Raw genomic sequence first — 27,163 nt, forward strand, 5'->3', positions numbered from 1 at the left:
AAAAGAAAGAAACATATGCTGCCTTCCAACGGAGCAGTATTTTGATGTAAGGCATCCAGTGACTTGACAAACATTTGGAAATGTTCAAATAATAGACACCCTTATACTGGGATCTCTTGAAAAAAATCTTGAATGTCCATTAAGCTGAAAGTTGACATGTCTAAAATTTATGTGGCTAGTGAATTATGATCCTACTTCTACAGGGTAGACTGGGATATTTCCCTTGTTCACGTATAAGTAGACTTGCAAATACTTGGGGAGACTCTCACTGAAGCCCAACTTCTGGATCATATGAAATAGCTTACTTTAAAAATAGATTTTTTATTTCATAACACTTGACACTCCAAGGCCCCACTTCCATCGCACTCCATAAAGCTTGAGCAACCATGAGTTTCCACAGCACCATCGGATGCCCGTGTGCTCCCCAGACCAAAAAAGAAAGGAAATGGGTGGAGGTGGCTTACCGGGAGGTGGGTGAACACAGCAAACGTGCTGCGTAGAAAGCCGATGAGATCCACAAGGTAGTCGCTGGCCTTGCTGCCCGGCTCCATGGCCATCCAGTCATAGTCCGCCAGCTGCAAGAACTGGTCTATCTTCTGGTTCAGGTTAGTGTAAATCTCCTCCTCAGCAGCATGGCGGGCATCCTGGGAAACGAGACAACCTTACATGGGATGGAGTCTTCACACCACAATCTACACAAGTAACAGGAGCTGAGTTTGACTCAACCTTTAGCCCTAAAGGGAGCACAAGACAAGGTGCCTGTAGGCAACTACAGCTGCTCCAGCCTCAGCTTAGCTCAGACTGGTGGGACGTGTGCCACCAGGCCAGTGGTGGGCAAGACCAAGCTGGTGTTTGTCTCTGACACAACCTGGGGACCAGGAGGACAAATCCAGTGCAGGATGGAAGAGAGAGAGATGGGAGAGGAACATCCCAGATGGAAAAAGGTTGAGAGCCACCAATCTGTGTGCAGGTGTGGGGTGCAGGAGGACCACAGAGGAGCCTCCCTGCCAGAGTAAGGGCTGGAAAACTCACCCTTAGGCCAAACAGGTAGATGATGCCAGAGGGGACAACGAATGGACTTCCCGGGGGACATGGGGCCTAAGTCTCCTGTTATCCCAAGGGCAAACCTCACCTAACAACTCCCTACGGTCGCTCGAGTCCTCAGCGCTGTTCCCATGTCCTGCTCTCCAGCCATGGGACACAATTCAGACACCCCACAGTTGACCTAATTATAGCCTTAAGATTTCATATGAAGCATCTGGGTGGACACTCCTGGGTTATGATTTAAAGATTTAAAGACTGTGAATTCTAGCAGTTTTGGCCAGCCCCGATTTTTAGGGGATAACGCTAAAAAGAGCGGAATGATACAGATGATAAATCTATTCTCCTCTTGGGTGAAAGAGGAGAGCTTGCGTTCATGGCCAGACGTGTATAACGCTGTATGGTGCTCAAACAGTAAAATGAAAATTCATTTAAAAAAAAAATAATCATGCTTTTGCTTAAAAGCTGCTTAATCCTTTAGATAATAAGTGCTGCAATGTGAATTAGGGCTACAAAGGCTCACGATCTCGACAGAAGTAACGCTCCAAAGGACAGACCCAAAAGCTAGTCTGAGGGTGTAAGCTTCCCAGGATATAACAAAATTACCTTTGGGCTCAGCTTAGCTCCCTACATCCACACATCCACACACACGCTTTGAAAGCAGATACTCTCCAAGCAAACACCAACAGCAGCTCCCCCGAGGTGGATCTACCAGCCTTCTCACCTTGAAGGTTGTGGTCCCGTAGAGTTTTGTAGTGTGGACAGTTTCTGGAAGTACATTAGTGATATTGGTTATGAATTCCTCTAGGAACTTGCAGGATTTCTCCAAATGGGTCGTATTTATAATAATCTGTACAAGCTGCAAAGGCAAAAAAGGGATTCAACCATGGTGCTCCTGAAGGCAGGGAAGTGCCAGGTTAATGGATGCCAATTTTTAACAACTTCTGGCACAAAAAGCTGACGCCGTACAAACATACTAAGCTTTGCTACACGCTCAAAGGCTCTCCTCCTTTAACAACATCAGAAACTTAAATAAAAGATAATATGGGGGGAAAAGCATTTCCCATGACAGCCACTAATACCACAAAAGATTATTTTTTTTTAATGACTTCCCTACATTCAGCTGTCAGTCAGTGCTCATTTCAGCGCGGCTCAAATACACCAGGCTTACAAAAAATGCCATGTCAAGTCACAAGTATTCTGTCTGCTAATGAACCCTAAATAACCCGTATCTTGAGTGACACTGAACAACATCATACTAAGGCGTTTAACAAAGAAACCACAAGGTTTTACTGTTCTGAGGGTGGTGTGGCTGAACGCAGATCTCACCCTGGTATCTTTTTGGTTATCATACCCACCATTATCTGCAATTTTCTTAATTCTGTCTTCTCAGCTGCCTTCACATGGCACATTTAAGGCAACTACAGAGGAAAAGCCTGTGCTGAAGTGAGTCAACACAAACATTTACAATCCAGAGCAAAACAACCCAGGCTTCCACTTAAGGATGACTGACTTGGAAGCATCATCAATTCCTTAAGCAGATACCTTTTTTCTGAGCAGACTGCCATGAATATTTCCAAGGTGCAACATAAGCAATAACAAAACCTTCCCCTATAATATCTAGTTCAGATGTCTTACAGACCCAGAAGGCATTATAATGCTCCGGATTGGTATAATTTAATGGCTGGAATATGGTGTGGCAGTCCGCAGTCAAATCCTCTGAAGAAATGATTTTGAAACACCCACAAATCTTCTGAAGAAGATGGATTAATCAGCGATTTGAGTGCTGCAGACACAGAAATACTGAAGTAACCCTACAAAGACTGCAGCGCCCAACTCTTGCTGGTGCCAGATGACATGAGAAAGGGCAACGGTCACAGTTTGGGGGATTCAGCTTGGGTATTAGGAAGGAAAAGAGTCATTAGGAAGGTAGTGCAGAACAGGAACAGGGTGCCCAGAGAAGCTGTGGAACCTCTGTTTTGGAGAAATTAAAAGTTGGGTTGAGAAAGTCATGGTTAACATGATCCAAGTGAGCAACCCATTTCCAGGTTGGGCTAGATACCTCCAGAGGTCCCTTCCAGCCAACACTTCCGTGATTTCAGTCAGGTTTCTGTTTTTAAGAAATCAAATTATGATTTACTTGAACTCCATATGTTTTGTACTTAGTCCATGAAACGTATTACACGTAACTAGGAGGGCATCTCATTTCTGAATTCCTTGGATTAATTTTGTTCTTGATTTTTGCCTTCAAACAAGCACTCATTTGCATTCCCCCATGTCAGATAGCTCTGACATCATGACCATGACATATTTTCCTACAGTTTCAAGCTAATTAAATATTAAATTTCCAACTGTGTGAAATTCCTCCTAAACCTCTTCTCTGATCATCACAACTTACTGGTCCAGATCAGCTATCAAACTTGAAGGAAGGTTCCGATAGCATTGATTCTCTTTCACCACTTGTCATGAGCTTTCCTGCTCCCTCTCTGGCTCCTTCAAGTTCTGATCTCTTGAATTTGGAGGGGTAAGACCTCGGAGGGGTAAGACCTTCTCATTGGGGTAAGACCTTCTCGCTGGGGTATTCAAATGAAAAAAATTAGTAGCATCTTTTCCCTCTGCGTTGTTGAGGGGTGTCAGGGGTGTTATTCAAAACACCAGGATTATTTGAAGCAGACTTGGTGACAAACTTTCACATCCACTGCTAAGAGGTTGGGAAGGTTGGTACACAGCCTGGTATTACCTTGTCCACTGCTTGGAAGATGCACCGGAGAGCCCAGAAATGGATGGTGTTGCTTGGTGTAAAAATTAAATCTGGGAAGTGATAGTACTGCAAGGTATTTAAGTATCTTTTGCAATCACTTTTGACACCAGAACTATGCTTGTATATGATCTGGGACTCTTCAACGTGCCCTTTAATTCCTGAGCTCCACCTAGTCACATCAATGTCTTTTCTTAAGTGGGAAGGACTTGAGAAACTCAGAATTAAAATGCCCCATGCTTCCATTTGGACAAAGAGGTCAATGGTTACACAAAGAAAAGAGGCAGGAGGGGATAAGGATGCTCAAAGTAGTTTTTCTTCAAGCAAATTAGAAAAGACTGATGGTAGAGATAACCCCAGGAGAGAGCTAGTTGTACCTTGGTAAGTGGCAAGGAACAGGAGGGGGAAAATGAGAGAAGAGATTTGGAGATGAACACCAGTCTGTGGACACACCACGCCTTTATTAAACTCAAGTGTGCTACGTAGGCTTTCCTCGCAAAAATCCTCTTCAGCTCCAAAGCACATGAAGAAGTCACTCTTAGCCTGAAGAAAGGCATCACCTCCACTCGACGTGGACGGCGCCAAGGAACTCCTACACCGTCTAAACCCAGCAACAGCAGCTGAGGGGACTGTCGCACCCGGTTTGCCCTTCCTACACCCAACCACGCTGTGGGAACGTCTACAACAGCAGCAAAAGGATCATTTGGGGGATGGATAGTGCCGGGATAGTGTTACATTCCTCTTTGTGGAGGGAGCCTTGGGAGGAGCGGGATGGAGGAGGAATTTGCCCCCAGGGAGCAGAGGGATTCCAGACAGGGAGATAAAGGGCTGAGGAAGCATCGTGGGTAAATACATAGCACCACAAACACACTAAACTCCCCAAAACTCACCTCCATAAGATATTGAGGGTGTCCAGAGAACAGGACACATTTCTACAGCACAATTAAACAGCTGCAGCTGTATTAATATCGACTCATTTATTAACAGCACACAGAGGTCCCACTAAGGTATCCAAACTGCCCCGGGTACCACACACGCTCCCCAAACAGCCATGATTTATGAGCATTAAACTTTTCAGAAATCTGACTTTCTGAACAAAAAAGTATCAATTCCAAAACGAAAATAGCAATATAGAGTTTGTACTGCTGCAGCGTGCTGGAACCACCTCAAACATCACCTATAGACAGGGATCACTCCCCCTTCCTCTCCCAGCTCCCATCTGGCTCTTCTCTGGCACTCCTTGAAGTCCCCTTACCCACCACTTTAATTCAGATATATAATTCTCTGCAAATTCCAAAGAGGGGCAATTCTAACTGCAACAGCAAAAAAGCTTCCTCTTTCCTGCAGTATTAAGTGTTTCTTTCTTTGTACAGCAATGCTCTGCAGTTCCACTATTGTTTTCCAACTTAATATTTTATAATAATGCTCCAAACCAGCAACTCTGAAGGTGCTGTAAGGAGCTCCAAGGGACCAAGCCCCCTTCTGTCACCCCGCCCTGGAAATGGGTCTCCTCGAAGCCGCGTCCTACCTCCGTCAGCCCAACATTTTTTCTCTTGATGACGTTCTGTAAACAGTTGCTCAGCGTTCGGGTCAGCAGCAGATTTGTAGATTTTCTAATCATATCATCAACTTCGGTCGAGCTGAAAAGTAGAATTTAAAGAGAGGTTTGCAAAATGCTCTACGAAAAGAAAATCACCTGGAGGCCTCATCACCCAGTCTCCTTCCCAACCCTCTTATACCTTATGCATGATCACCTATGCACAGCTTACAGGCGCTGACATACTAATATATACCAAAATACCTACAATTTAGGCCTTTTCGTGCATGTGTTGGTAAAAAACAAACTGAATGTGCTAAACCTACACCCCTGAGCCTCTCCTCTTCGAGGGGCTGGTCCAGCATGGGTCAGAGGTGCCCGTGGCATCAGCACTAACCGGTGCAGCCAAGCCATCGCCCCGCACACAAGGCGGGAGCTGTGCACGTTCAGCACGCAAGGGGAAAGGGATGAAAGCCCTGCAACGAGGGGAAAAAAATAATCAAACCCCCAAAACACCTCCCCTCTCAATCTGCTCACAGCTTTTTCTTTAGCTAAGTCACACTGGAAGCTCTTGCAACATGTTCATGCCCTTTGCTAGATGGTTGCAACCACAGCGGTGCTGAAGTTTGCGGGTTTGGCTTTCTGCTGAAGCGCTGCTGCCCCTCCACCGTGCACACCAGCAAGGTGCAACCTCTCCTTTCTGAAGGAAAACCCACCCCGACATAGGCTCCTTTGATCTGTCATTGGCCCTGCATTAGCCCTGACACCACGGGGCTTTATCTCTGGCAGTGCAGTGACAGGCAGCTGAGGGCAAAGAAGATTTCCAACTGGAAGGCTGAGAAGTGTTAATAACTTTAAGGCTCCTGGTAAATCAAGACCGTGACCTTTTGCTCCTTCTCCTGTTTTACCTGACAAATGGGCCAGATTACAAAGCAGGGATTGACACAAGAAACAAAAGCAAACTTTGCAGTTACCCCAGCGCTGGTGTGCAAGGTGGGAGATGTTGGGGTGCTGCTATTGGGGTGCCTCCTGGTGTGGGGATGGGCGCTGCCAGCCCTCATCCAGCTCAAACCTCACAAATTTCATAGAATCCCAGACTGGTTTGGGTTGGAAGGGACCTTAGAAATCATTCAGTTCCACACCCCCCTGCCATGGGCAGGGACACCTTCCACTAGCCCAGGTTGCCCAAAGCCCCGTCCAACCTGGCCTTGAACCCTTCCAGGGAGGGGGCAGCCACAGCTTCTCTGGGCAACCTGTGCCAGGGCCTCACCACCCTCACAGGGAACAATTTCTTCCTTAGATCTCACCTAAATCTCCCCTCTTTCAGTTTAAAACTGTTACCCCTCATCCTATCCCTCCCCCCGATCAAGAGTCCCTCCCCCCTTTCCTGTAGCCCCTTTCAGTCCTGGGAGGCCGCTCTAAGGTCTCCCCGGAGCCTTCTCTTCTCCAGCTGAACCCCCCAACTCTCTCAGCCTGTCCTCACAGGGGGGTGCTCCAGCCCCCTGAGCATCCTTGTGGCCTCCTCTGGGAAGATGCCATGGAACATTTACAGCATCTAAGCCTCTAAAGCAGCTGAGGAGTCTCTCACACTCGATTTGCGCTTCGTACACTTCGTTTCTGTGCCTATTTTACGTTAGAGCAGATGCACTGAGCCAAGCCCTGACCTATCTCCAACAGCAACCCTGGGGCCACAGCAGCCTCCTGGAGCTGCTCATCCTCCCTGAGCACCACACATCCCTCAGTTAACCCAATTTTTCAAGTTCTTCAGGACCTTCCTTGCGCTGCTGCATGAGAATTGCACTGAAATCCCCCAAATTCCCAGGAGAAGCAGCAAATATTGCTCCCCACTCACATCTCTGAGCAAAGTCCTACTCAGATTTCCACGAGACCGAGAAAGCCGTGTCTTGCTGCAGCTTTCCCAAGGAAAAGCCCAGCTGCACAACTCCCCGTACACCCAGCGGCTGCTCGCCGCGCTGCGCCCCCCAACAGGTTTCTCTAATATTTCCTTTTCCCTGATGTTTAGAAGTCTGCTCTTCAACGCCTGCCAAGGGTTGACCACTGTCTCCTTCCCAGCTGGACACAAGCAGAGCAGGGCCAGCGGCTCGGCAGGACCCAGCTCCTGATAATTTAAATTCAGTGTCATCAGCCAAATCTTCCTGTGGGTCTCTTCTAGATCATCACCGCTGATCCCTGTGAGTTTATTTTCCTCTTGCTCTGTGGGGAAGCACGTCCTGTGCCAGCAATGAGCCAGGCTAATGCACTTCACATCCCAGATGGACCCCTTGGCTCCTCCTCGCAGGGTTTTGATGTGCGGTTGAAGGTGATGCATTTGGGTTTTTTAAAGTGTGGCACAGAAATCAAAATGTGGGGGGAGAAGAAACCAACCAGTGAATTTTTCTGGTCTTTATACTATGGGTAAGACTCTCAAATAAGGTTTTACTTTAAAAAAAAAAGCAAAAAACAAACACCAAAACCAACCAGGCACACACCCCCAGGCTCTCCATCATCCCCCAAGAAGAACCAGATTGTCCCCAGTCCCCTCCACCAGACAATAGCATGGTTAAATATAGAAAGTACAATAAAATCGAACCCTGTGACGATCTACAGATGGTAAAAAAGACACCCGAGGAGATTTAAAGCAAAGGGTGGTACAAAGGGACTCTGTGACACCAGGGGCAGCTGCCTGCTGCTGCCAGAGCGGCGTGGGAACCGGGGAAAGGGGCTGGGGAGCAAAAAGGGCTGGACCCACGCTCAGGGGGGTAAAGAAAAAATTGCATAGGGAGCAAACAATACACCAAGCTAGATCTTTGTACAAGCACTGTGGCCCTTTCGGGATCTTCCCTGGGAAATCTTGAAATGCAATATATAGGGAGTCACAGAGCCTGTCCCCAAGGATGGTGGAGGTGCAGAATGGTGAGGTTGGAAGTAGAGCTGGTGGCTGGAGTTTCCAGCATCTACTGAGCCTGAGAAAGGGCAGATGAAAACCATGGGGGTTTGGACATGAGGTCAGCTTTTCCCACTAAACCAACGTGGCAATCAAATAGGTCACGCTGGAAAAGCTTTTTTTTTTTTTTTTTTTTAATTCAAACGTCAACCTGTCATCAGGGCATCAAAATTAAACGAGGCAGTTACTGTCTGGCTGCGTGTATGCCCCAAGACAGTTATCTCTTGGCAGGAGAGGGATGCTGCTGGCCTTGGCCCCACGCCGCAGCCGATGGCATGAGGTTGCCGAATCACCAAACATTTTGCAAACGGAGGGTTTGCTTTAACCACTCAATTCAGCTGCAGGAACTTCTCAACCATGATAGCCTCCAGGGCATAAAGAAGTATCACAGAACCACAGAATCATCTTGGTTGGAAAAGACCTTGAAGATCACCTGGTCCGACCATTAACCTAACATTGACAGTTCTCAACTACACCATATCCATTATTAAGCACTGTGTCAACCCGAAAGTAGTGCTTAATAATACTGCTTAGCACTTCCACCCTGCTTTGACTTCTTCAAAGCACTTCTGACAGAGCTTGCTCTGTATACAAGCACCATTTTCAAAGGTTTCCTATTCTCATTTTGTTTGTTGGATGCATAAGCTAGAAAATCAGGTTGTAACTTTAGTTCCATGGTGGTCACGCAGCCTGGGAACCCCTGCGGTTGGGTTCCACCAGAGCAGAAGGATCTGCGACATCTCCCATGAGGTCCACACACTGAGTAAGGGACACAATTGGAAGAATTCCTTGGAATAAAAAAAACAAAAAGCAAGATTTGACCAGGCGCTGGACTGTGATCCCCCAAATCCTCCTTGGTTCAATAGAAGAGGTGAGGGTGGCAACAGGAGCGATGGGTGCTAGCCATTGCCTTGGCCAGGACTCTCCCAGCTAAACCAGTAGCTCCCATCAAGAGCCCAGACCCAGCGCCCAGACCAGTGGGGCCAGTTAGCAAAGAGTAATGGTACCAGTCAGTTGCCTGGTGCTGACTCCTGACTGTGAAGTAGAGGTTGAGTCTCGGTTCAACAGTCGGATCTCCGTTCTCAACACACAAGTAGAAAACAAACCCCCAAATATACATTTATCTCCTCTCTCCTAAAGTTGACTTCCACAGGACCTACTTGATTTAGTTATACAAGACTCTGATTTTTTATTTTATTTTGAATAACGTTATGTACTTAAATTATTTTCAGCATTTTAAAAATTGTATCCCAGGTTCTCTCAGGATTGGTGCCTTGTTTAAAAAAAATTAAAAAACCCCAAAAAAACCAAAAACCAAACCCAAACAATCAAATTCCTGGTAGATTAGAGCTGACATCTCATCCTTCCACCCGCTGTTTTCCAAAGATATTCCCTATCTTTCAAATGGGAAATTCCACTGGAACTGGCGGAAGTCTTCCAGCGGGTGGATGCTTTTAAAGATGTCTCCTCGATGAACTCAAATACATGGTTTTTAACAAAGGTAGAACTGCTGAAAATACAAAGGAGATTTTCTTTCTCCTAATCAAATTAATAGAGCCAAACCGAAAAAAAAAAGCAACCCCTATAAATGCACACTAAGCTCCAAATTTTCTTCAAATACTTGAAAAGCAAAATAACTTTCACAAGCATATCAACATAAAGGAGAACACTCCTGTCCAACAAATACAAGGAGCTAGCTTAAAAAAATAATTAGAAAAAAAAAATCCAAGCTACGTTTTCTGCCATAGGCTCTGTTCTTCAGGAAAAGACTGCAGAGCATTTAAGCGAACTGTCTGGGTTAATGACAGCTGATGTCCCGTATCCCATAGCAGTAGTCATGACCTTCAGGCCTCCTGTGACTGACGGGCTGACCCCAATCACTCCAGGGTGCAAGGTAAATGACAACCAAAGAAGAAAAAGAAAGAGAAGAGAAAGAAAACTTGCTGCCGGCTTTGTAGCCAAGCTTCCTAATAAAACCTAATTCAAGCTGTCAGGGTGAAATGAAGAAAGTGTCAACAGGGGTTTTCAGAGAAATATTCCAAATGTTTGGCTAGAAAAGCCAAGCGCTGGGCTCCCTTCCCCCAGCCCAACACCGCTCCTCAAAAAGGCCTGGAAAATCCAATGTCGAAAGGAATTTTAATAACATGTCCAGGGGGACCCCTGAGGAGGGACCCAAGGGGACACTTTTCTTCCCTTCCCTGACAAACCCAATCATCTCCGTAATGGTGAAGAGCACAAAACTCACGAGGGAAGTGCCAACGGAGCGGTTCGGTGAAACCAGCATCCGTGTGAAATCGGACCGTTCTGTCGGCTTTAGAAACCGAGATGTTTAATGGTGACCCACGGGTTAAGAGCCCTGGGAGCCACCAAAGAGAACAACCTGCCACCAGTGAAAGGTTGAGATTAAACGTGGGGTGAGAAACATCCTCTGCTTCCACATCAACCAATGAGCTACCACGTCCTCCAGCAGCAAACGGAGAGAAAGCGCCTCTCCAGATTACCATCCCTCACACAAAGGAGGAGGATTAAAGCCCTGAAGAGCCTCGTGTAGGTGCTGAAACATCTCGTGAGTCCCTAAACCACTGCCCGTGCTTCGCACCAGCACTGGGGCAGTGTCCTGTGTCAGGCCACGCAGCTGCCGAGGGAGGTGAAACCCCCCCCCAGTCCAAGCTCTTACTACTGCGGTGCTGCAAACAGAAGGGAAGAAGGATCCCTCCTTCCAGTCAAAAAATCTCATTATTAATTTATATAATTCTACCAAGACATTACTGGGTGCAAAAAGAAAGCACCAACTTGCAGTTTCTGGTGAATATATTTGTTTTCCAATCTCACTCACATACACATGGGCAAAAGCAGCATCAAGGCACCTTGGGATGGAGAAGGGAGGGTAAACACATGGAATATTTTGGAGGTTTTAAAATAAAAATCAGATTATTTGTATATAAACTCCCACGGGAAACAAGGAAAACAAAAAACCCTAAACCAGCAGCCGAAACTCATTAACACACAGGGCAAATCAAAACCTCAAGAGTTTTCCTGCCAACGCGCTCCTGGAGGGACAGTCCGGGGAGGCCACGGGGAGGCTGCAGATGTTATAGCAGGCACTGATTCGATGACAAGTGGACATCACTGTCCCTCTCAAGACAACCAGATTCATCTATTTAGTACAACTGACTCAGAAACATCTCGGGGGAAACAACGCCCTCACTTTTTATACAGCTAGCATGGTCCTGGGTTATCTTTCCCTACATGAGGCAGCTATTTTTGAAGACTTGGCCAGCCCTTTGTGCATGAAGGATGCCACCACTCCAAGGAGGCCACCAGCCACCTCCAGCTGGGACAGGGTATATCCAACCAGTTGAGCAGCTGAGGAAGAGAACTTATATTTTAAACCTCTTGAGATCTGTCAGCGCAGACAAAACCTCCATGTTACAACCATTAGCACGCTCATCCCCTACCTCAGATGAAGGTCTTCCGAAAACTTCAGACAGGCGTAGATGAATTCCTTAATCTGATTGTAAACTTTAGGCACAAACTCAGAAAAGGGGAACTTCTTTGGAAACGGTTGCTGTAAAATACAGGAGAGAATTCAAATCGAAGAGCAGATATTTAACAGGAGTGACGACTGCTTTCCAGCAACATGTTCCAAGCAGTCAAATTAATTCTAGTATTTAGCTAAGTCCAGAAATGAAACAACAAGCCAGCATTTATTGTATATTATATAAACATTTCAGCCAAGTGAATGACCAGATAATCACTTACAAATGGCACACGGGTGCATAAGGGATTTAGAGTCTGAAACGGGCTGGAAGGAAACTTGCAGCTAGGAGGGGGCAGGCAGCACAACAGGACCCTCATTCCCTCTCCCAACTCCCTAACTCCTATGAAAAAACCCCGCTGAGAACTCCTTGACTTTTCTCTCCCACCGTGCACAAGGTGTTTTGCTCGGTCTCCTCCCGCAGTCGCTGCCCAAGGTGAGCACTTGCTTACAACACCAAAAGCCGAGAGGAAACAGATGTCCTACACCAAATTTTTCCAACCAGCTTTTACCCGCAGCGCACACACGGCTGGGAGGTGCGGAGCGTAGCACTAAGCTGGACCCCAGGATACAGTTCTGAGGGAAGGACACAGACTTTCTGAAATCTAAACGCTTGACTTGGATCGAAAATCCCTCCCAATCCTAATTAATTTCACCAGGCTTGGAGCTTGCTGGCTGCCAGATGTGGAGCAGAAGGCCAAGCAGGCTTTTAAGGGACACTGGCTAGGTCAAATTTGGCTACACTTAGGTTTTGCAAGCACACACTTCTGCAAATGCCAAGATATACCACTTTGTTGGTCTTTTTTTTAAAATATGAGATTAAAACAAATAAAGGTTAATAACATGGTTCATAAAATGGGAATAAAATACCAATGGAAGCAGATATTTCTAGTCTCCTGTCTACTGCAAGCACTGCTCAGCACTGACAGTACACCGTGATCTGAAAATAAAATCAATGAGGTATTGCTATACACACTTTCCTCACCCACACCAGGAGAAATGCATCACAAGGGAAGTATATTTGTTCTTTTCCCCTGTTTTGGGGTTTTTTGCTGTTTATTTGGTTTGGGGTTTTGGGTTTGGGTTAGTTTTTGAGGCTTTCGTTTGCAGTTCTCAACGCCACCAACAAGGGTGGGGGGTTTCCTGCACCAGCCGCCACGCCATACCGCTCCCCCCGTTTCAAGATTACCTTTTCAAGTTCTGCATCCTGGAATGGGAACTGTCCGACTATTTTCTTATAAACCTCTTCATTTGTCACTGGGATAGGACTGTAGTTATCTGAATCAAGTATATTTCTATGAAAAGAAAAGTGAGAAAGACAGCTCTGTGACGACAGGCCAAGCACAATTTTGCAGATTTACTGCTCGGTCGGGAAGCTCTTAAGAAGTAAGCCCAGTCTAAGATGTGATCCCATGGGCCTGAACTTCTCCCCATGTTTGTGACTGTTGAAATCATCTTTGCTGCAGCTGGACTCAATGATCTCTTCCAGCTCCCTGCCTTCAGCCTGCGTAAAGCCACAACCAGAGCTTAATGGTGATTTTAGTCCAGACTGGAGCTTCAGCAGCAGCCCCAGGTAAAGCCCAGCTGAGCTTCAGTCCTGACTGGTTTGAGGAAGATGGATACTGAGCTACAAGGGCACTGACAATCACAGAATCACAGAATCCTTCAGGTTGGAAAAGCCCCTCAGGATCATCGAGTCCAACCCTCAGCCCGACTCTACAAAGTTCTCCTCTACCCCACATCCCCCCACAGCTCATCCCAACGGCCCTTAAACACACCCAGGGGTGGGGACTCCACCCCTCCCTGGGCAGCCTATTCCACTCTCTGACCACTCTTGCTGGGAAACATTTTTTCCTCATGTCCAGTCTGACCCTCCCCTGTTGCAGTTTAAAGCCGTTCCCTCTTGTTCTGTCACTAATCACCTGTGAGAAGAGACCAGCACCAACCTCTCTACAACGTCCTTTCAGGGAGCTGTAGAGTGATGAGGTCTCCCCTCACCTTCTCCTCCTCACACTGAACAGTCCCAGCTCCTTCCATCGCTCCTCACAGGATTTGTTCTCCAGGCCCTTCCCCAGCTTCGTTATCCTCCAGCACCTCTTCTCAGTGTCCCATGCTCTGAGACACCTTGATCCTCCCGGGATGTCCTGGAGGACCATCACAGGACGAGCCGCTGGCTCCGGAGCACAGTGTGGGACCCTGCATAACATATCCAGCCCTGCCTGCAGGTGACTGCTCAGCTCACAGACGTGGCTACGGCAGCAGCACAGGGACAGACCACCAATGTCTCGAGACACACGGGGCTCAGTGCTGGAGCAGAGGGCATGATAACACTGCCACAACAGCAGATTTTGGCATCGATTGGCAGCGTGAGCTTGGTAATGAATGCATAACCTTATCCCCCTGGATGGAAAACCTCTGATCCACACTGATTTATTGCACAGATCTCACCACATACAGGATCCTCACAACTGTATTTAAACTGGCTCTCCCTGGTCCACGGAGAGCCCAGGCTGAAGCTTAACTCTGCCCAAAATTTAAACATGAGCTTGCTACTAATCTCCCAAAAAATTTTATTTATGGGTCAAAACTACTCTCTAAGGTACATCTCATGAGTTTGCTTAAAGACTTTGTCTTCTGAGGAGCGGCTGAGGGAACTGGGGGGGTTTAGTCTGGAGAAGAGGAGGCTGAGGGGAGACCTCATGGCCCTCTGCAACTGCCTGAAAGGAGGGTGCAGAGAGGGGGGATGAGTCTCCTGAGCCAAGGAACCAGCGCCAGGCCAAGAGGGAATGGCCTCAAGCTGCGCCAGGGCAGGGTCAGACTGGCTCTTAGGAAGGATTTCTTTGCAGAAGGGGTTGTTGGGCGTTGGAATGGGCTGCCCAGGGCAGGGGGGGAGTCCCCATCCCTGGAGGGGTTGAAGAGTCGGGTTGACCCAGCGCTGAGGGATCTGGTGGAGTTGGGAACGGTCAGTGTGAGGTTCATGGTTGGACTGCAGGATCTTCAAGGGCTTTTCCAACCGAGATGATTCTGTGATTCTGTGAAGACCTTCTTACCTGAAAACTCCTGACCATTTCTTCAGCAGGGTTTCACTATACTGGTCTTGGATCTCCAAGAGCATGTCAAAGAGCTGGTTCACCGGGAAGCCATATCCCTGCAGTGGGGTGGGAGAAGAGAGCAACTTCAGATAAGAAAAAGCCACCAACAGGCAGCTGAAGATTATTTTCTCTACTTAATAGGGAGCACGTGGGCCAATTCTCCCCTACCATCACCACCACAGAGGTGAACAGTGCTGGTGGAAGGATTTGGGTGGTGATTTACCGCAGTGGTAGGACCAAGGGCTATTAAAGGCTGGGCTGGGTGCGGGCCAGAGTCACAAGGGCTTGGCAAGGTGGCCAAGGCTTGGTCCTCACCCACGAGCTGGCCACCCCACGCGCAGAGCGAAGCAGGCTGTCCATTGGGCACCGCAATTCATACACCGCAATGCCAAAAAAAGAAGCCAATCCACCACAGCCAAGGCCACATCAGCCATTTCACCTCGCTGACGGACACCGTCTGCGAGCAGCACAACCACCGAGCGAGACCAAGAGCAGTGGCCAACAGCTGCGTACCTGGAGTGTGTCTGCAAAGAGGACAATGAGGTTCTTCAAGTCTAACACCAGGCTCGGGTCCGAGCAGTAGGACTGCAAAGAAGGGGAGAAATTAAAACACGTTTTTAACTGCAGCACGCGGGAAAAATATTGCCCTCAGCGCTCCTGTGTTATCACTTGAGTGATAATAAATACATAGGCACGCCGTGCAGTCTTATGATCTGCAGCTTTTATCCTGAAGCCAGGCCCTAACGTTGTACAGGGCGAGGGAAGGCACGCTGATAAGGGTATCTCTCCTCGTAACGCGCCGCTCTTGAGGCTCTCCATGATGAATAAGGATTTCGGTTGCTCTAGAGATACCTGAAGTGTCTCTAAGATTACCCAGGAGCTGCTGGGGAAGCGAGAGGAGATGAAGCAAATCAACGCGCTGTCATACCAAGACGACAGCAGCGCCTCTCATTTAATATTTAGTGTGTTGTGTCTGACGGTAATGAAGCATCGCAGCGAGGCATCCCCGAGCCCCGTGCGAAGGCTGCATTGCTAAGTGGTTCAGGCTGAGAAAAACAGGCTGCATGCCTATATTTCAGCAACATTAACGGTCAGAGCTACAATATAAGTATTTATTGCGGGTCAGGACACTGCTCAAAACCCTAACGACACAACTCAGTGTAGTGACAGCGCTGATCGTCCCCCCAGAGTCACCCCACGTTACCCACAGGCTTCGTGTGCTCTCTGGATGCAGCAGACAACCGCCCTAATGTTGAAATATGTAAAGTTTCAGACAGAGTCTTACCAAATATAGAATCAGTGATCATAAGCTGGAAAGAGAAACAGATTTAAAGCTCACTGGAAACTCAAGGAGGAATGACTCCATTAATCAATGTGAAAGACTGGAAGAGACACATTTTCCATTTCACTGTCCAAAAAAGAAAGTCAGAAAGAAAGATAATGCCCTAAAGCTATCAGAAGTGATAAAAGATGTCCCTGTCTGCAGCAGGGGAAGAAAATCCAGGGATAAGTTTGGCTGAAAAACAGCCTCACCAACATGAGAGCCCTCCATCAAGACTCAATGGCAATACGGGGTGGACAGCACTGGTCTATATGGGAGCTGTAGGCTGAGCAGTGCTTAGACATAATGGTGATGACCACAATACAATGTTGAGAAATTATGTAATATTTCCTGATTACTGAAAAAACCCCTCTCCTGGCAGCCACTTCATGCATTAAGTTTGGCATCACTTAAAACAACTGGTCATAGCAAAGGAGGTGGTAGAATTGAAAACACCACGTTTGTGCCTGGCTTACTCTCACGGCTTTCACTTAGCAGAAAACCCTGCTTAAAAAGAAAATAAACACAGGTTTACAACCTAACGGGGTGTACATCTTGGTGTTTATCCTCCGTCGTAACACAGAAGTTTAAGGGGAAGGAAGCAGCTTTCCAGTCAACACAACTGCTGTGAGGGACAGAGTCCGAACGCCCCGGGAAGCCTCTGAGGTCCCTCAGCCCAGCGAGCTCCAGGCCCATCACCTGGATTATCCCCACCCGCACGCTGCGCTAAAGTCAGGAGCACAGAAATGCAAAACTCAGGGTGGTTTGGAGGAAGCAGCATATTGTGGCTCCAGGCAGAAATTTGAGGGTTTTCTCAGAAAAGAGCAAGGCCATCGTCATCACTTGGGCACGTCAGACGCAGGCCAGCACCGACATGACCCCGCAGCACGCGCGTGCTCTGGGCTGGCGCCGCCTTCCAGGAGCAGCAGTGATTGAATATTCATTTTTCCTGGAGAAAATGGCCCAACAATTTGAAAAACGAACTTGTGGAAAGTCATTAATGCTTTTCCTTTTACGGTCAAATGCAATTTTTTCATCCCAATAACCAACACAGCTTTCAGCTGAAGCAGTACAATATTATATCAGGTTACACAAAACTGGAAAAAAATTTGTACATTTTTTGCAATTGGCTTTGGTTTTTTTTTGCTCAAGCAGAGAAATACCGAAACGATAAGCAATTTTTCCAAACTTCTTTCAGTATTAAAAAATAAGAAATCTATTCAGTGTCTTTTTACACCCGAATGATTTGTAGTTTGATAGCAGCCTATTCACTGCCATGAACTTTAAGGGAATATCAAACAGGGTCATACTTCAGCGTGCCAAATCGATGCTTTTTTTCCCCACTTTTCCAGGATAAACCAACTCCCTCTGCTGGTGCTTTTCAAAAGTGATCAGCAAAGTAACGGGAAAAATATCAAACCATTGTTTTCTTCTTTCCAGTCTCCCAAAATATTGAGAGTTGTGTACAGGGAAATGCAGCGCATCAAGAGGCAAAAAAAAAAATGCTGGAGAAAGCTTTTGGGGCAACAGCAGTGTATCTTCACGTTATTGTTTTAAGCAGGGTCGTTGGAAAAGAGGCAAAACAAAGACTACTACTGTAAAAGCCAATTATTTCCAGCATGTCAAGTCATACTCAAGCAACAGTTGAGCGGCCCGAGGCTTTTACTTACTGAATGTGTTCTTAGTGCTGCAATAGTTTTTGATAACGCCATCTCCCACAGCTCATCAATATAGGCTCTATTTACCAAGCCCTGCGTCGTATGCAAGATGTGATCTTCGACTACAAAAAACCTAACGGAGAGGAGAAAATGGCACTGTTATCAAAAGTTACAGGTTTCGAGACATCAAAAGTGAATCTGGGAGCACCGCAGGCGAGGGATACGTGGCATCCACAAACCTCCAGAGCAAGCTCAGGTGTCTGTATCAAATATAGCCACCACTAAGCACTTTATTCACCTATTTTTAAGGTTGCAGTATTTTATATGATGTTCCACTGTATTATAGAAGCGAGCTAAAACACAGTTGCTCTTAGTAATGCAACTCTGTGTATATACAAAGACAGAATTCCCCCTCTCCGAGTTCTCCACCCCATTATTTGCACAAGAACCACTGATTAAACTCTGCTCCAGCCAGCAGCAATCGCATTACAATTGGTTAACTGCAGGGAAAAATACTGTCACCGCAGGGAAAAATACTCTCTCGCACCCAGACACGCGACATGCTCACAACCATTTAAAGGCAAACAGTTCACTCCAATCCCCAGTTACCAAACGTACTGGCTAAAAAGAAACTGTATTTTTCAGGGAGCGAGCGTGGCACTGTACATTTTAAACAGCAATGCACAAAAATCTCAGCTCTGTTTCGTGGGGGAAATTCAATCTGGGAGCACGGAGCGGAGTACGAAGGTGAGCAGCACGCGTTGCATTTGTGATGGTCGCAATTAGATGTTGAAATTATTATCGTTAGCTGAAGAAGTTTCAACATCATACCCTATCTGGGCTAGATTACAAGTTTTAGGTTGCCTCCTCTTAGAGTTCGGCTGGTTTTGGAAAACTCTTGTCAAATTTGAGCGCAGTAATAAGAAGCTCATGGGAATAGAGGCTTGAGAATCACCTCCTTTACCAGGAAAATAATCAAAGAATAATTATCAAATATTAAATAATTAAGGCAGAGGGCCTGTTCATCTCATTAGTGGGGCAAGTAGATGCACATAGTCCACAGAGATTATTTATCCTCAAATTCCCAGAAACGCACTTGCTGGTACAAGAGCTGGCAGGTTCCTCCACGCCAGTGACACAGCAAAGTACACGGGTGCTATAAAATACACTCTAAAACACTTTAAAAGCCCAAACCACCTTTTTTTTTTTTTTTTTTTTTTTCCCTGTTTTGGCTCCCCTTAAAGGACCCTCAAAAAGATCAACATTCCCTCCTCTCTCTCTCTCTTTTTGGGCGCCTCAACAACACCGCGCGCACATATTTAGCGAGGATGTATATAAAAAGAATACCTACCCTACAATTTGATTAAAATACTTCCTGTAGCCATCTAAAGTTTCATGCTGCAACAAAGAAAAAGTGAGCGAAGATTAAAACAAAGGCGGCCAAGAGCAATTGGAAATAAATTAGAGACCACCCACCAGCAGCAGCGTGCCCAGAGATAACCCTCTGTGCCTTTACTCGGCAGAGCAAGTTTGGGCACCGCAAGTAAAGGACCATCGTACCATGTTTGAAGGAGGCTGCAGGACCAATCTGGCTTGTTTTCTTCTCTGCTTCCTATAGTAGTTCTCAAAGGTTTCTCGGGCATCCTGGGAAACAGAAGAGATTAATTCAAGCAATTATAATGGTTTGCATTAACCATTAACTTGCAATATCCTGTATTTACTGTTAACTTGCAATATACTGCTTTTAAGATGCAAATCTCCTACTCCTCCAGCATATCTGGGCAACACTTTTTTTGCAAAATGCGATCCAAATACCAGACGACAAAGAGTTTACTCCAAACACCAAGTCAAAAAAACAACTGCTCAGATATAAAAGTCCCCCATGAACTCTTCTGCACCCATCTTCCCATATCTCTGTGCAGATGTGGTATATAGAAGTGTGCAAACAGCTTCTGTACCGGACCGTAACATGGACAAACATCACATTTACTTAACTGTGAGGGCAGTGAAACAACCAATATCTAGTGTTAGCAAAAAGAAAGAGGGGACAAAATGCCAGAAATTCTTTCACTGACTCATGGGTGCAGAGTGAGGCAAAGCCACAAACATCAGGGAATTTCAGAAAAAAAGTGCTTGTGTGGGTTATAACAATTTATGAGACCGGTCTATATAGCTGGGAAAAAATAAAATGGGGGTTTTCGCCCATTTTCTCCCAACTTTACTGAGGGTCTGAGCCTCCAGAGGAGAGCTGGTTAACCCAAAAGCCGGAGAGCTGAGCTCCCCTCCACGGGCATCACCCACCCACACCAGGTGCTGCGGTGGGGGCCTGAGCCCCTCCTCTGGGGGCTTCGGCTGTAGGTGGCTTGTTGTACCGAGCCAGGCTACATCTGAGCATCCCCACCCAGGCAACAAACCCAGGAGGATCCTCAAATGCCACCGACCTGCTGAAGCGTTCAGATGTCCGCCTACCGCCCCCGTCCCCTAGGCTATGTAAAACCTTGCCGTTTTATCCCTGCCTGTTCCTCCCTCCTCCACACCCGCGCTGTTTTATGTCTGAAATTGGATTATAAATACTTCAGAGAAGTGACAGGGTCTTGCTTTGAACTGTTCTGAGCGCCCCCCCCCCCCCCCCCAAATCTCATTTGGAATTCACAAAACAAACAATGCACAACAACAAAGATCACCTGAGCAAGGCACCAGACATCCACCTTCTCTACTACAAAAAATAAATTAATTAAAAGAAAATCCTGATGCTAATTTAATGATTCTCCAGCTCCTATGGCATTATACAACCAGGCTGCCTTAGGATGCCCTCAGGTAAAGGGGTCTTATGAAATGTCTGCGACGAACCCTTGAGGAGCTGTAGCCTGACTTGCTCCTTGTCTTCTACAAGCTGGAGCTCAAGGCTTAAGCAAAAATCCAGCCTTGCTGATGTGCCCAGCAGCTCCCCACCGAGTCCTGCCCTTCCCAACGGTGCTAAAATTCATCAAAAAAACCTTCTTGTGACCATGCACATGCAGATTTATACGGTGGATTTTGTTTTTGAATTATACTTTTGATCTTAGCCGAGTATCAGGGGTGCACAGGACGAGCAGCTCCCGACCTACGCCGAGAACATCCAACCATCAGTGGTGCCAATATCCCAGCAAGGGACAAATCTGGGTCGGGTGTAACTCTGAGCCTTTCTCCTGCAATCAAGTTAAGCTTCAGCTTGAACCTACAATTAATTTGACATTTTAAGAAAGCTTTTCAGAAGTAGAAACTATCTGGGAACCAGCATTTCCAGGTCATATATCTTCTCAGTGCTCTCAAAAGCTGTTTCCCCCTGGAAAGGGAAGGGTCATGAGCCAAAAATCAGTGATCTACAGGTTAGACCAAGAACAGGGGGGATTATTACAATTTCTATCAAGCTAAGCACTAGCCCCCTGCAGAGGACCTACAAGCAGGGAGCTCTGATCTCCCTTCGAGCTCCTCTCCCAGGCCTGGGAGCTTCTGAGGATGGTGTTACCCATCTCCTCTCAATTTTGGTGGTGCCACAGGAGAACCATGACAGAACGGGCTGTCCCACTCCCATCCAACCACTGATGGGACCGGACTTAAGTTATTTATTAAATCCTGCTGCTCCTCAACTCCCAAAACCTACACAAGTGACACGAAAACCCCTGATCATCTCCCCCCCGACCATGACAGCAACTCATCTTTGGCAGCATGACTGAGATCTTTGAGTGAAGCTACTCACAAACCTAGCACAGCCCGCTTGCTACCCATGAATCTGTGGTGCAAATGCAAAACCAAAGGCATTTTCCCCCCATTTCTTTAATAAATTTAAAGTATTCTTTAATAAATTTCTTTAATAAATTTAAAGGTGGTGCCATATGGCACCACCTAAGGCAAGAGCACGCCGAGGTGCAGCCGTGGCGGCGGTCGGTTGCTCACGCCAGCCACCGCGTTTATGCAACATCACATGGAAGTCAGTGAGTAATTAATTCCCCGTTACCGAACACGCGGAAGCTGCCATTTCCCCAAGCTACACAGGTGATATTTTGTGGTGACCTCAAGGACCTACTAGAAACTTGGAAAGCAGCTCATCAGGAGCAGGAGGCTGGTCTGAAACCTATCAGCCTTTTTAAGACCAGATTTTGAAGATTTCTGCTAAGACTATGCCACAGCACTTCAGTTCAGCTGAAATCATTTTTCCTCCCCCCTCCAACTGAGCTCCAAGAGATCCTCCCTGCTCACCCCACCCTTAACACGCATTTCTTCAGGAAAGAAAGGCCAAAAAGTCAGCTCACATGTGGCTCTGCTTCCAGCACAGCTCTGCCCATCCTCCCATCACCCCGCAGGCCTTATCCTGTAGCTGTTCATCTCGTTAAAAAGCTTCTCCATTTGATGTGTCCTCTTTCCCACCAGCTCCTCAGGAGCACCCACAGGGATGGTGGAGGTCACCGGGTGCTGGGAGAGGCAGAAGCCACCAAGTCATGAGGGACAGGGCAGCGGGAAGCATGGGTCCCCACGGCCGGGAGCCAAAATCCCCGACCTCATCATTCAGCTCCTTCACCACTGGGGGACAAACCACAAGTCAGGTTTCTATCCCTGTTTTACGGTTGGCTTTGAGGAATATGAAGCATCTGGACCAACTTGATGACATTCTCTGAAAATTAAACTATTTTGGATCGTACTTTTAGAGGAAAAAATGTTTTCCACAGACACAAAAAGCAAGAGTGATCTGAGCTGGGCTGCCAATATCGCACGAAGGATTCACTATAAACCTGGCCCTGGACCTTGGAGGGGAGCCCCTTCAGCCTCACAGGGTGCTTAGAAGGGTTTGGGTGCCAGGTCCTCCTTCTTCCAACCCAACAAAGGGCTTTAACTGTAGTAGAAGAGAAAGAACAGCAAAACCCTTTGAAACCATTTCAAAAAAAAAAATTGTAGACCATTTTAACAGTTTCCCTAAAATTTATGGCCTAGAGACCTGCCAATTTGATCAAAAACATCTTCCTCCCAATGCATTGTTCCCTGTATTTTCTTTCTTGAGCCTTTTTTGGCCGCCCTAAGAATTAGGGACTCTCTCATGAGAGGCTACTCCAGCGAAACACTTCTTCTCCCCAAAAAATCTCTCTTGACACTATCCACATTTTTCTTGCACACAATATCATCCTTTTCTCTTAAGTGCATTCCTCCATCATCTCCCCAGATCTTTTCATCGCTCACGTATTATAGTTTCCTAAAAATGAGAAGTCTTTCTTCCCCTTGGTGGCAGTTTTAGCTTAGACCACCCAGTTTCCCAAATTTAACCTATTTAAGACTATTCAGCTTACCAGGTCTTCAGCTAACATTACTCCTTTGTACTCTTTATTTTTTAATATTATTTTCCACTGGGTAAAAAAAAAAAAAAAAAGCAAAAAACAAACAGAAATAAACCACACCAAAACAGTAACCAGAACACACCACGAGACCCCATGTTTTATAGACTGCTCATCTGAAACACCACGTAGTATTTACACTTTGATCCCGTTCTCATCTCACAGCCCCACGCCTGGTGGTTTTTCACATTTAACCAATCCCGTCCTTACCTTCGGTTTTCAAACACAATATTTTGGGACTTAAATGCTGTACACAAGGTATCATGAGAAATGACTTGCGAGAGCTTCACTAAGCCACTCGGGCTGTCCAGGCTCGGCCTCTCATATGCCAGCATCTGCTTGGGCAGGGAACTGGCTGAATAAAAGATTTGCTCCAAAATCTCCTGAATGTTTCAGCACTGCACCCAAGCTGAACAACATCTTCAACAACCAATGCTTCGAAAAAAATACCAGACGGAGCTGACCTGAACGTAAGCTCGAAGTAGAGCCATGCGTGGATGTGCCCTACTCCTGCTCTCCACATCCCCTTGGTGGGAAACAATCCAACTTTTTTTTTTTTCTTTTCCTTTCTCCTAAAAGCAGCTATTTTACACTGTAAAGATGCATTGCACCTGCAACACTCTTCTTTTTCAGCCAAATTCATGATGCACGTGCAGATCTCAAGCGGCACATGGCAGGTTTGAGAACAAGGACCACTTGGGAAAGACTATCGAAGGAGCAACTTCCAGCCTCAACCTCGCATGGGCTTGCAAATCCACCACCGACCTTCTGTAGAAGCAAGACGCTGCTAAGACACATCGTTACAGAGGCAGCATCCTCGTTCCTTCTGGGTTTCTTGTGAGCTCAACCCATAACGTGGGGAAATCAAATACTCATGGTGGGGAGAGGAGAAGAAGGTCCCTTTCCTATTCATCTACTCACTTTTAACAAGAATAGGTTTCACCCAATTCTCAATCTCTTTAAGCGAGCAGGAAGAATCCAAAGCTACGCTTCGAAACTACACATTTATTGTAATCACTGGTCCAGGAAAAACCCTCAATAATGCCTCATATTTTTAAAATTACCGGGCAGAACTCTCCTTCTCAAATTAGCTTCAGAGTTCACAGAGTTGGCAATGAGAGGCAGATAATTAAGATCGCAGATGAACACCACATAAGGGAAAACAGAATATAATCACAAGAATGCAAAAACAACAGCTGAAAAAACCCAAAAAAGTTTCATAATTCAGGAGCAGCAGAGAGCTGAAAGCAAATCTAGCTGTGAATTACACAGGGAAAAACCTGCTGTAAGTTTTCTTCTGCTGTTATCCTCAGCAAATAATTAAAATGCCCAGTAAAATGGGACTTTTGGATCCAGAACGTGTAGATGACACTATTTTGGATTACTAAATTTCTGCTTACCCGGAAGCAGAAATGCACCCTGTGTACTTCATGTAATGACAATTTACTAGCTGCATACAACTGGGTAACACAGGCCATCAGTAACCCATTGCTCCCACGGGGACACTATCAGCTGAGTCACCTCAAACACTTCATACGTGCAACATCATTAGTCCATTCCCTAAAAACGAGTGGATCTTCTAAGCTCTTACATTAAAATACCATTACAATGACAGTAAGTAAGGTGATGTGCTATGATAATACAGGCTGAGTAGATTCCTCCCTTGATAAACCCAAGTTGGGCTTAGTTTAGCGTACATATGTGGGCACCAGTTAATCATGCATGCAGAACAAGCAAAACTAGCCCCAATTCACAGAATCCCAGAATCATCTCAGTTGGAAAAGCCCTTGAAGATCCTCCAGTCCAACCATTAACCTCACCCTGACCGTTCCCAACTCCACCAGATCCCTCAGCGCTGGGTCAACCCGACTCTTCAACCCCTCCAGGGATGGGGACTCCCCCCCTGCCCTGGGCAGCCCATTCCAACGCCCAACAACCCCTTCTGCAAAGAAATACTTCCTAAGAGCCAGTCTGACCCTGCCCTGGCGCAGCTTGAGGCCATTCCCTCTTGGCCTGCCGCTGGTTCCTTGGCTCAAGAGACTCATCCCCCCTCTCTGCACCCTCCTTTCAGGCAGTTGCAGAGGGCCATGAGGTCTCCCCTCAGCCTCCTCTTCTCCACACTAAACCCCCCCAGTTCCCTCAGCCGCTCCCCATCACACCTGTGCTCCAGACCCTGCACCAGCTCCGTTGCCCTTCTCTGGACACGCTCGAGTCATTCAAGGGCCTTTTTGGAGTGAGGGGCCCAAAACTGAACCCACTCATCGAGGGGCGGCCTCACCAGTGCCGAGCACAGGGGTAAGATCCCTTCCGTATCCCTGCTGGCCACACTATTGCTGATGCAAATCAGGATACCATTGGCCGCCTTGGCCACCTGGGCACACTGCTGGTAACAGCCTAGTTTTATATCCATCGGAGACTCCTTTTGTAGCACTCGACCCACAGACCACGCCATTCACATCACTGCACCTCTGGTTTAAGCAAGTAGCGATGAATTGGGCTTATTTCCTTGTCAGTGAGATTCTTAAACCCACCACCCATCTGGATTTATTAATGCGTTAGCGCTAGCCACTGCATGACCTGGGCTTCTCTTAAACCTATCTCTGTCTTTCACCGGCCCTTCATCCTCCTTTGACTTTGGTCCACAAAAGTTCTCAGGCATGTGTTTTGGGAATTCTCAGCATCTTGAGATTCTTAAAGGTGGAAGAATTCCCAAAACATGTGAGTGAGAGGTGAGAAGCTCAAGGGCTTGCACAACTGCTTTCCAAGAAGCAGATTAATATTCATCTATCTATGAAAGTCTGCCTTCAAATGGCTCCTTCCTCACATGGAGAATTTACTGTGGAGCTCCCAAAATCCAAAACATTGTACCTAAGTGGATGACTGAGCAGCTCCATGGGTACCTGGTTGGTCCCCATCCACACCTGGTTGGGCGGTTGAGTTCAGAGGGTTGGGGGTTAACAGGACATGCTCTACGTGGAGGCCCATAACAACCAGAGAATGGCAGCAGGGTTCTGGGACCTGCCTTGCCTCATGTCTTCCTCAACGACCTGAAGGAGGCAATGGACATGGTCTCATCCACCTTGCAGATGACCCCAAACTGGGGGAAAAGTCAATACACTTGAAGGCCAGGCCACCATCTGGAGGGGTCTCAGCAGGCTGGAGGGACGGGCCAACACACACATGATGAAATTCAGTAAGGACAAATGCCAAATATCGCGTATGAAAAGGAAGAACCCCAGAACCCCTTGCAGCAACACAGACTGAGGATCACTGCTTTGGGAGCACCTCTGTGGATAAAATCTGTAAGTTTTGGTAGACAGCAAGCTGAACATGAACCAGCAGCGCATCCTCGCAGCAAAAAGCAGCCAAAAACATCTGGGGATCTAACAGTAATATCTACGATGAGGTCACGGAGAAGATGGAGCCAGGCCGACTTCACAGTGGTGCACAGCAGGAGGAGAGACAACGGGTACAAATGAAACAGAGACTTTTTCACTGGTTGTAATGAAAAACTTTTTCCCAACGAGAACAGTCAGGCAGCAGAAAGAGTTCCCCAGAGGTGTTTTACACCCCCATCCTTGGAAGCTTTCACAACCAGACTGGATAAAGCCCTGAGAAACCCAGTCTGATCTCACAGCTGACTTGCTCTGAGCAGGAGGTTGGACTAGAGACCTCCTGAGGCTCCTTCCCACCCAGGTGACCCTATCCTGTGAGAAACACACTTTACAAACAGACTACACAGAGATTTTGAAGCCTCCAGGTATTTTACATATGGCTTATTTTCCAGCCTGGGCTCCAAATGTCCTAAGCACCAGCCATTTCCCATGTGTCATGTTCTGTGAGGAGGAAGGGCCAGAACTGGGACCAAAAGTCCCATTTCAGAGGGGTTATAGTCACAGTTTAGCCAATCT

The 27,163-nt window shown here is 46.8% G+C and overlaps 1 protein-coding gene across 6 annotated transcripts in view; it reads right to left on the reverse strand.

Moving 5' to 3' along the window:
• EXOC6B (exocyst complex component 6B) overlaps positions 1–27,163 on the reverse strand; it is a 353,199-nt gene that overhangs the window by 135,537 nt on the left and 190,499 nt on the right. For all 6 annotated transcript variants that reach the window (XM_074821745.1, XM_074821746.1, XM_074821743.1 and 3 more), the window contains 10 exons: positions 19,450–19,533; positions 19,241–19,287; positions 17,902–18,022; positions 15,424–15,495; positions 14,869–14,966; positions 13,008–13,113; positions 11,739–11,848; positions 5,328–5,439; positions 1,766–1,900; positions 465–644 (listed from right to left, as the gene is read on the reverse strand). In XM_074821745.1, coding sequence (XP_074677846.1) covers positions 465–644; positions 1,766–1,900; positions 5,328–5,439; positions 11,739–11,848; positions 13,008–13,113; positions 14,869–14,966; positions 15,424–15,495; positions 17,902–18,022; positions 19,241–19,287; positions 19,450–19,533 — 1,065 coding nt within the window. The remainder of the gene's footprint in view (positions 1–464; positions 645–1,765; positions 1,901–5,327; positions 5,440–11,738; positions 11,849–13,007; positions 13,114–14,868; positions 14,967–15,423; positions 15,496–17,901; positions 18,023–19,240; positions 19,288–19,449; positions 19,534–27,163) is intronic.

The sequence above is a fragment of the Strix aluco genome, chromosome 4, assembly GCF_031877795.1.
Source record: "Strix aluco isolate bStrAlu1 chromosome 4, bStrAlu1.hap1, whole genome shotgun sequence".
NCBI classification, from domain to species: Eukaryota; Metazoa; Chordata; class Aves; order Strigiformes; family Strigidae; genus Strix; species Strix aluco.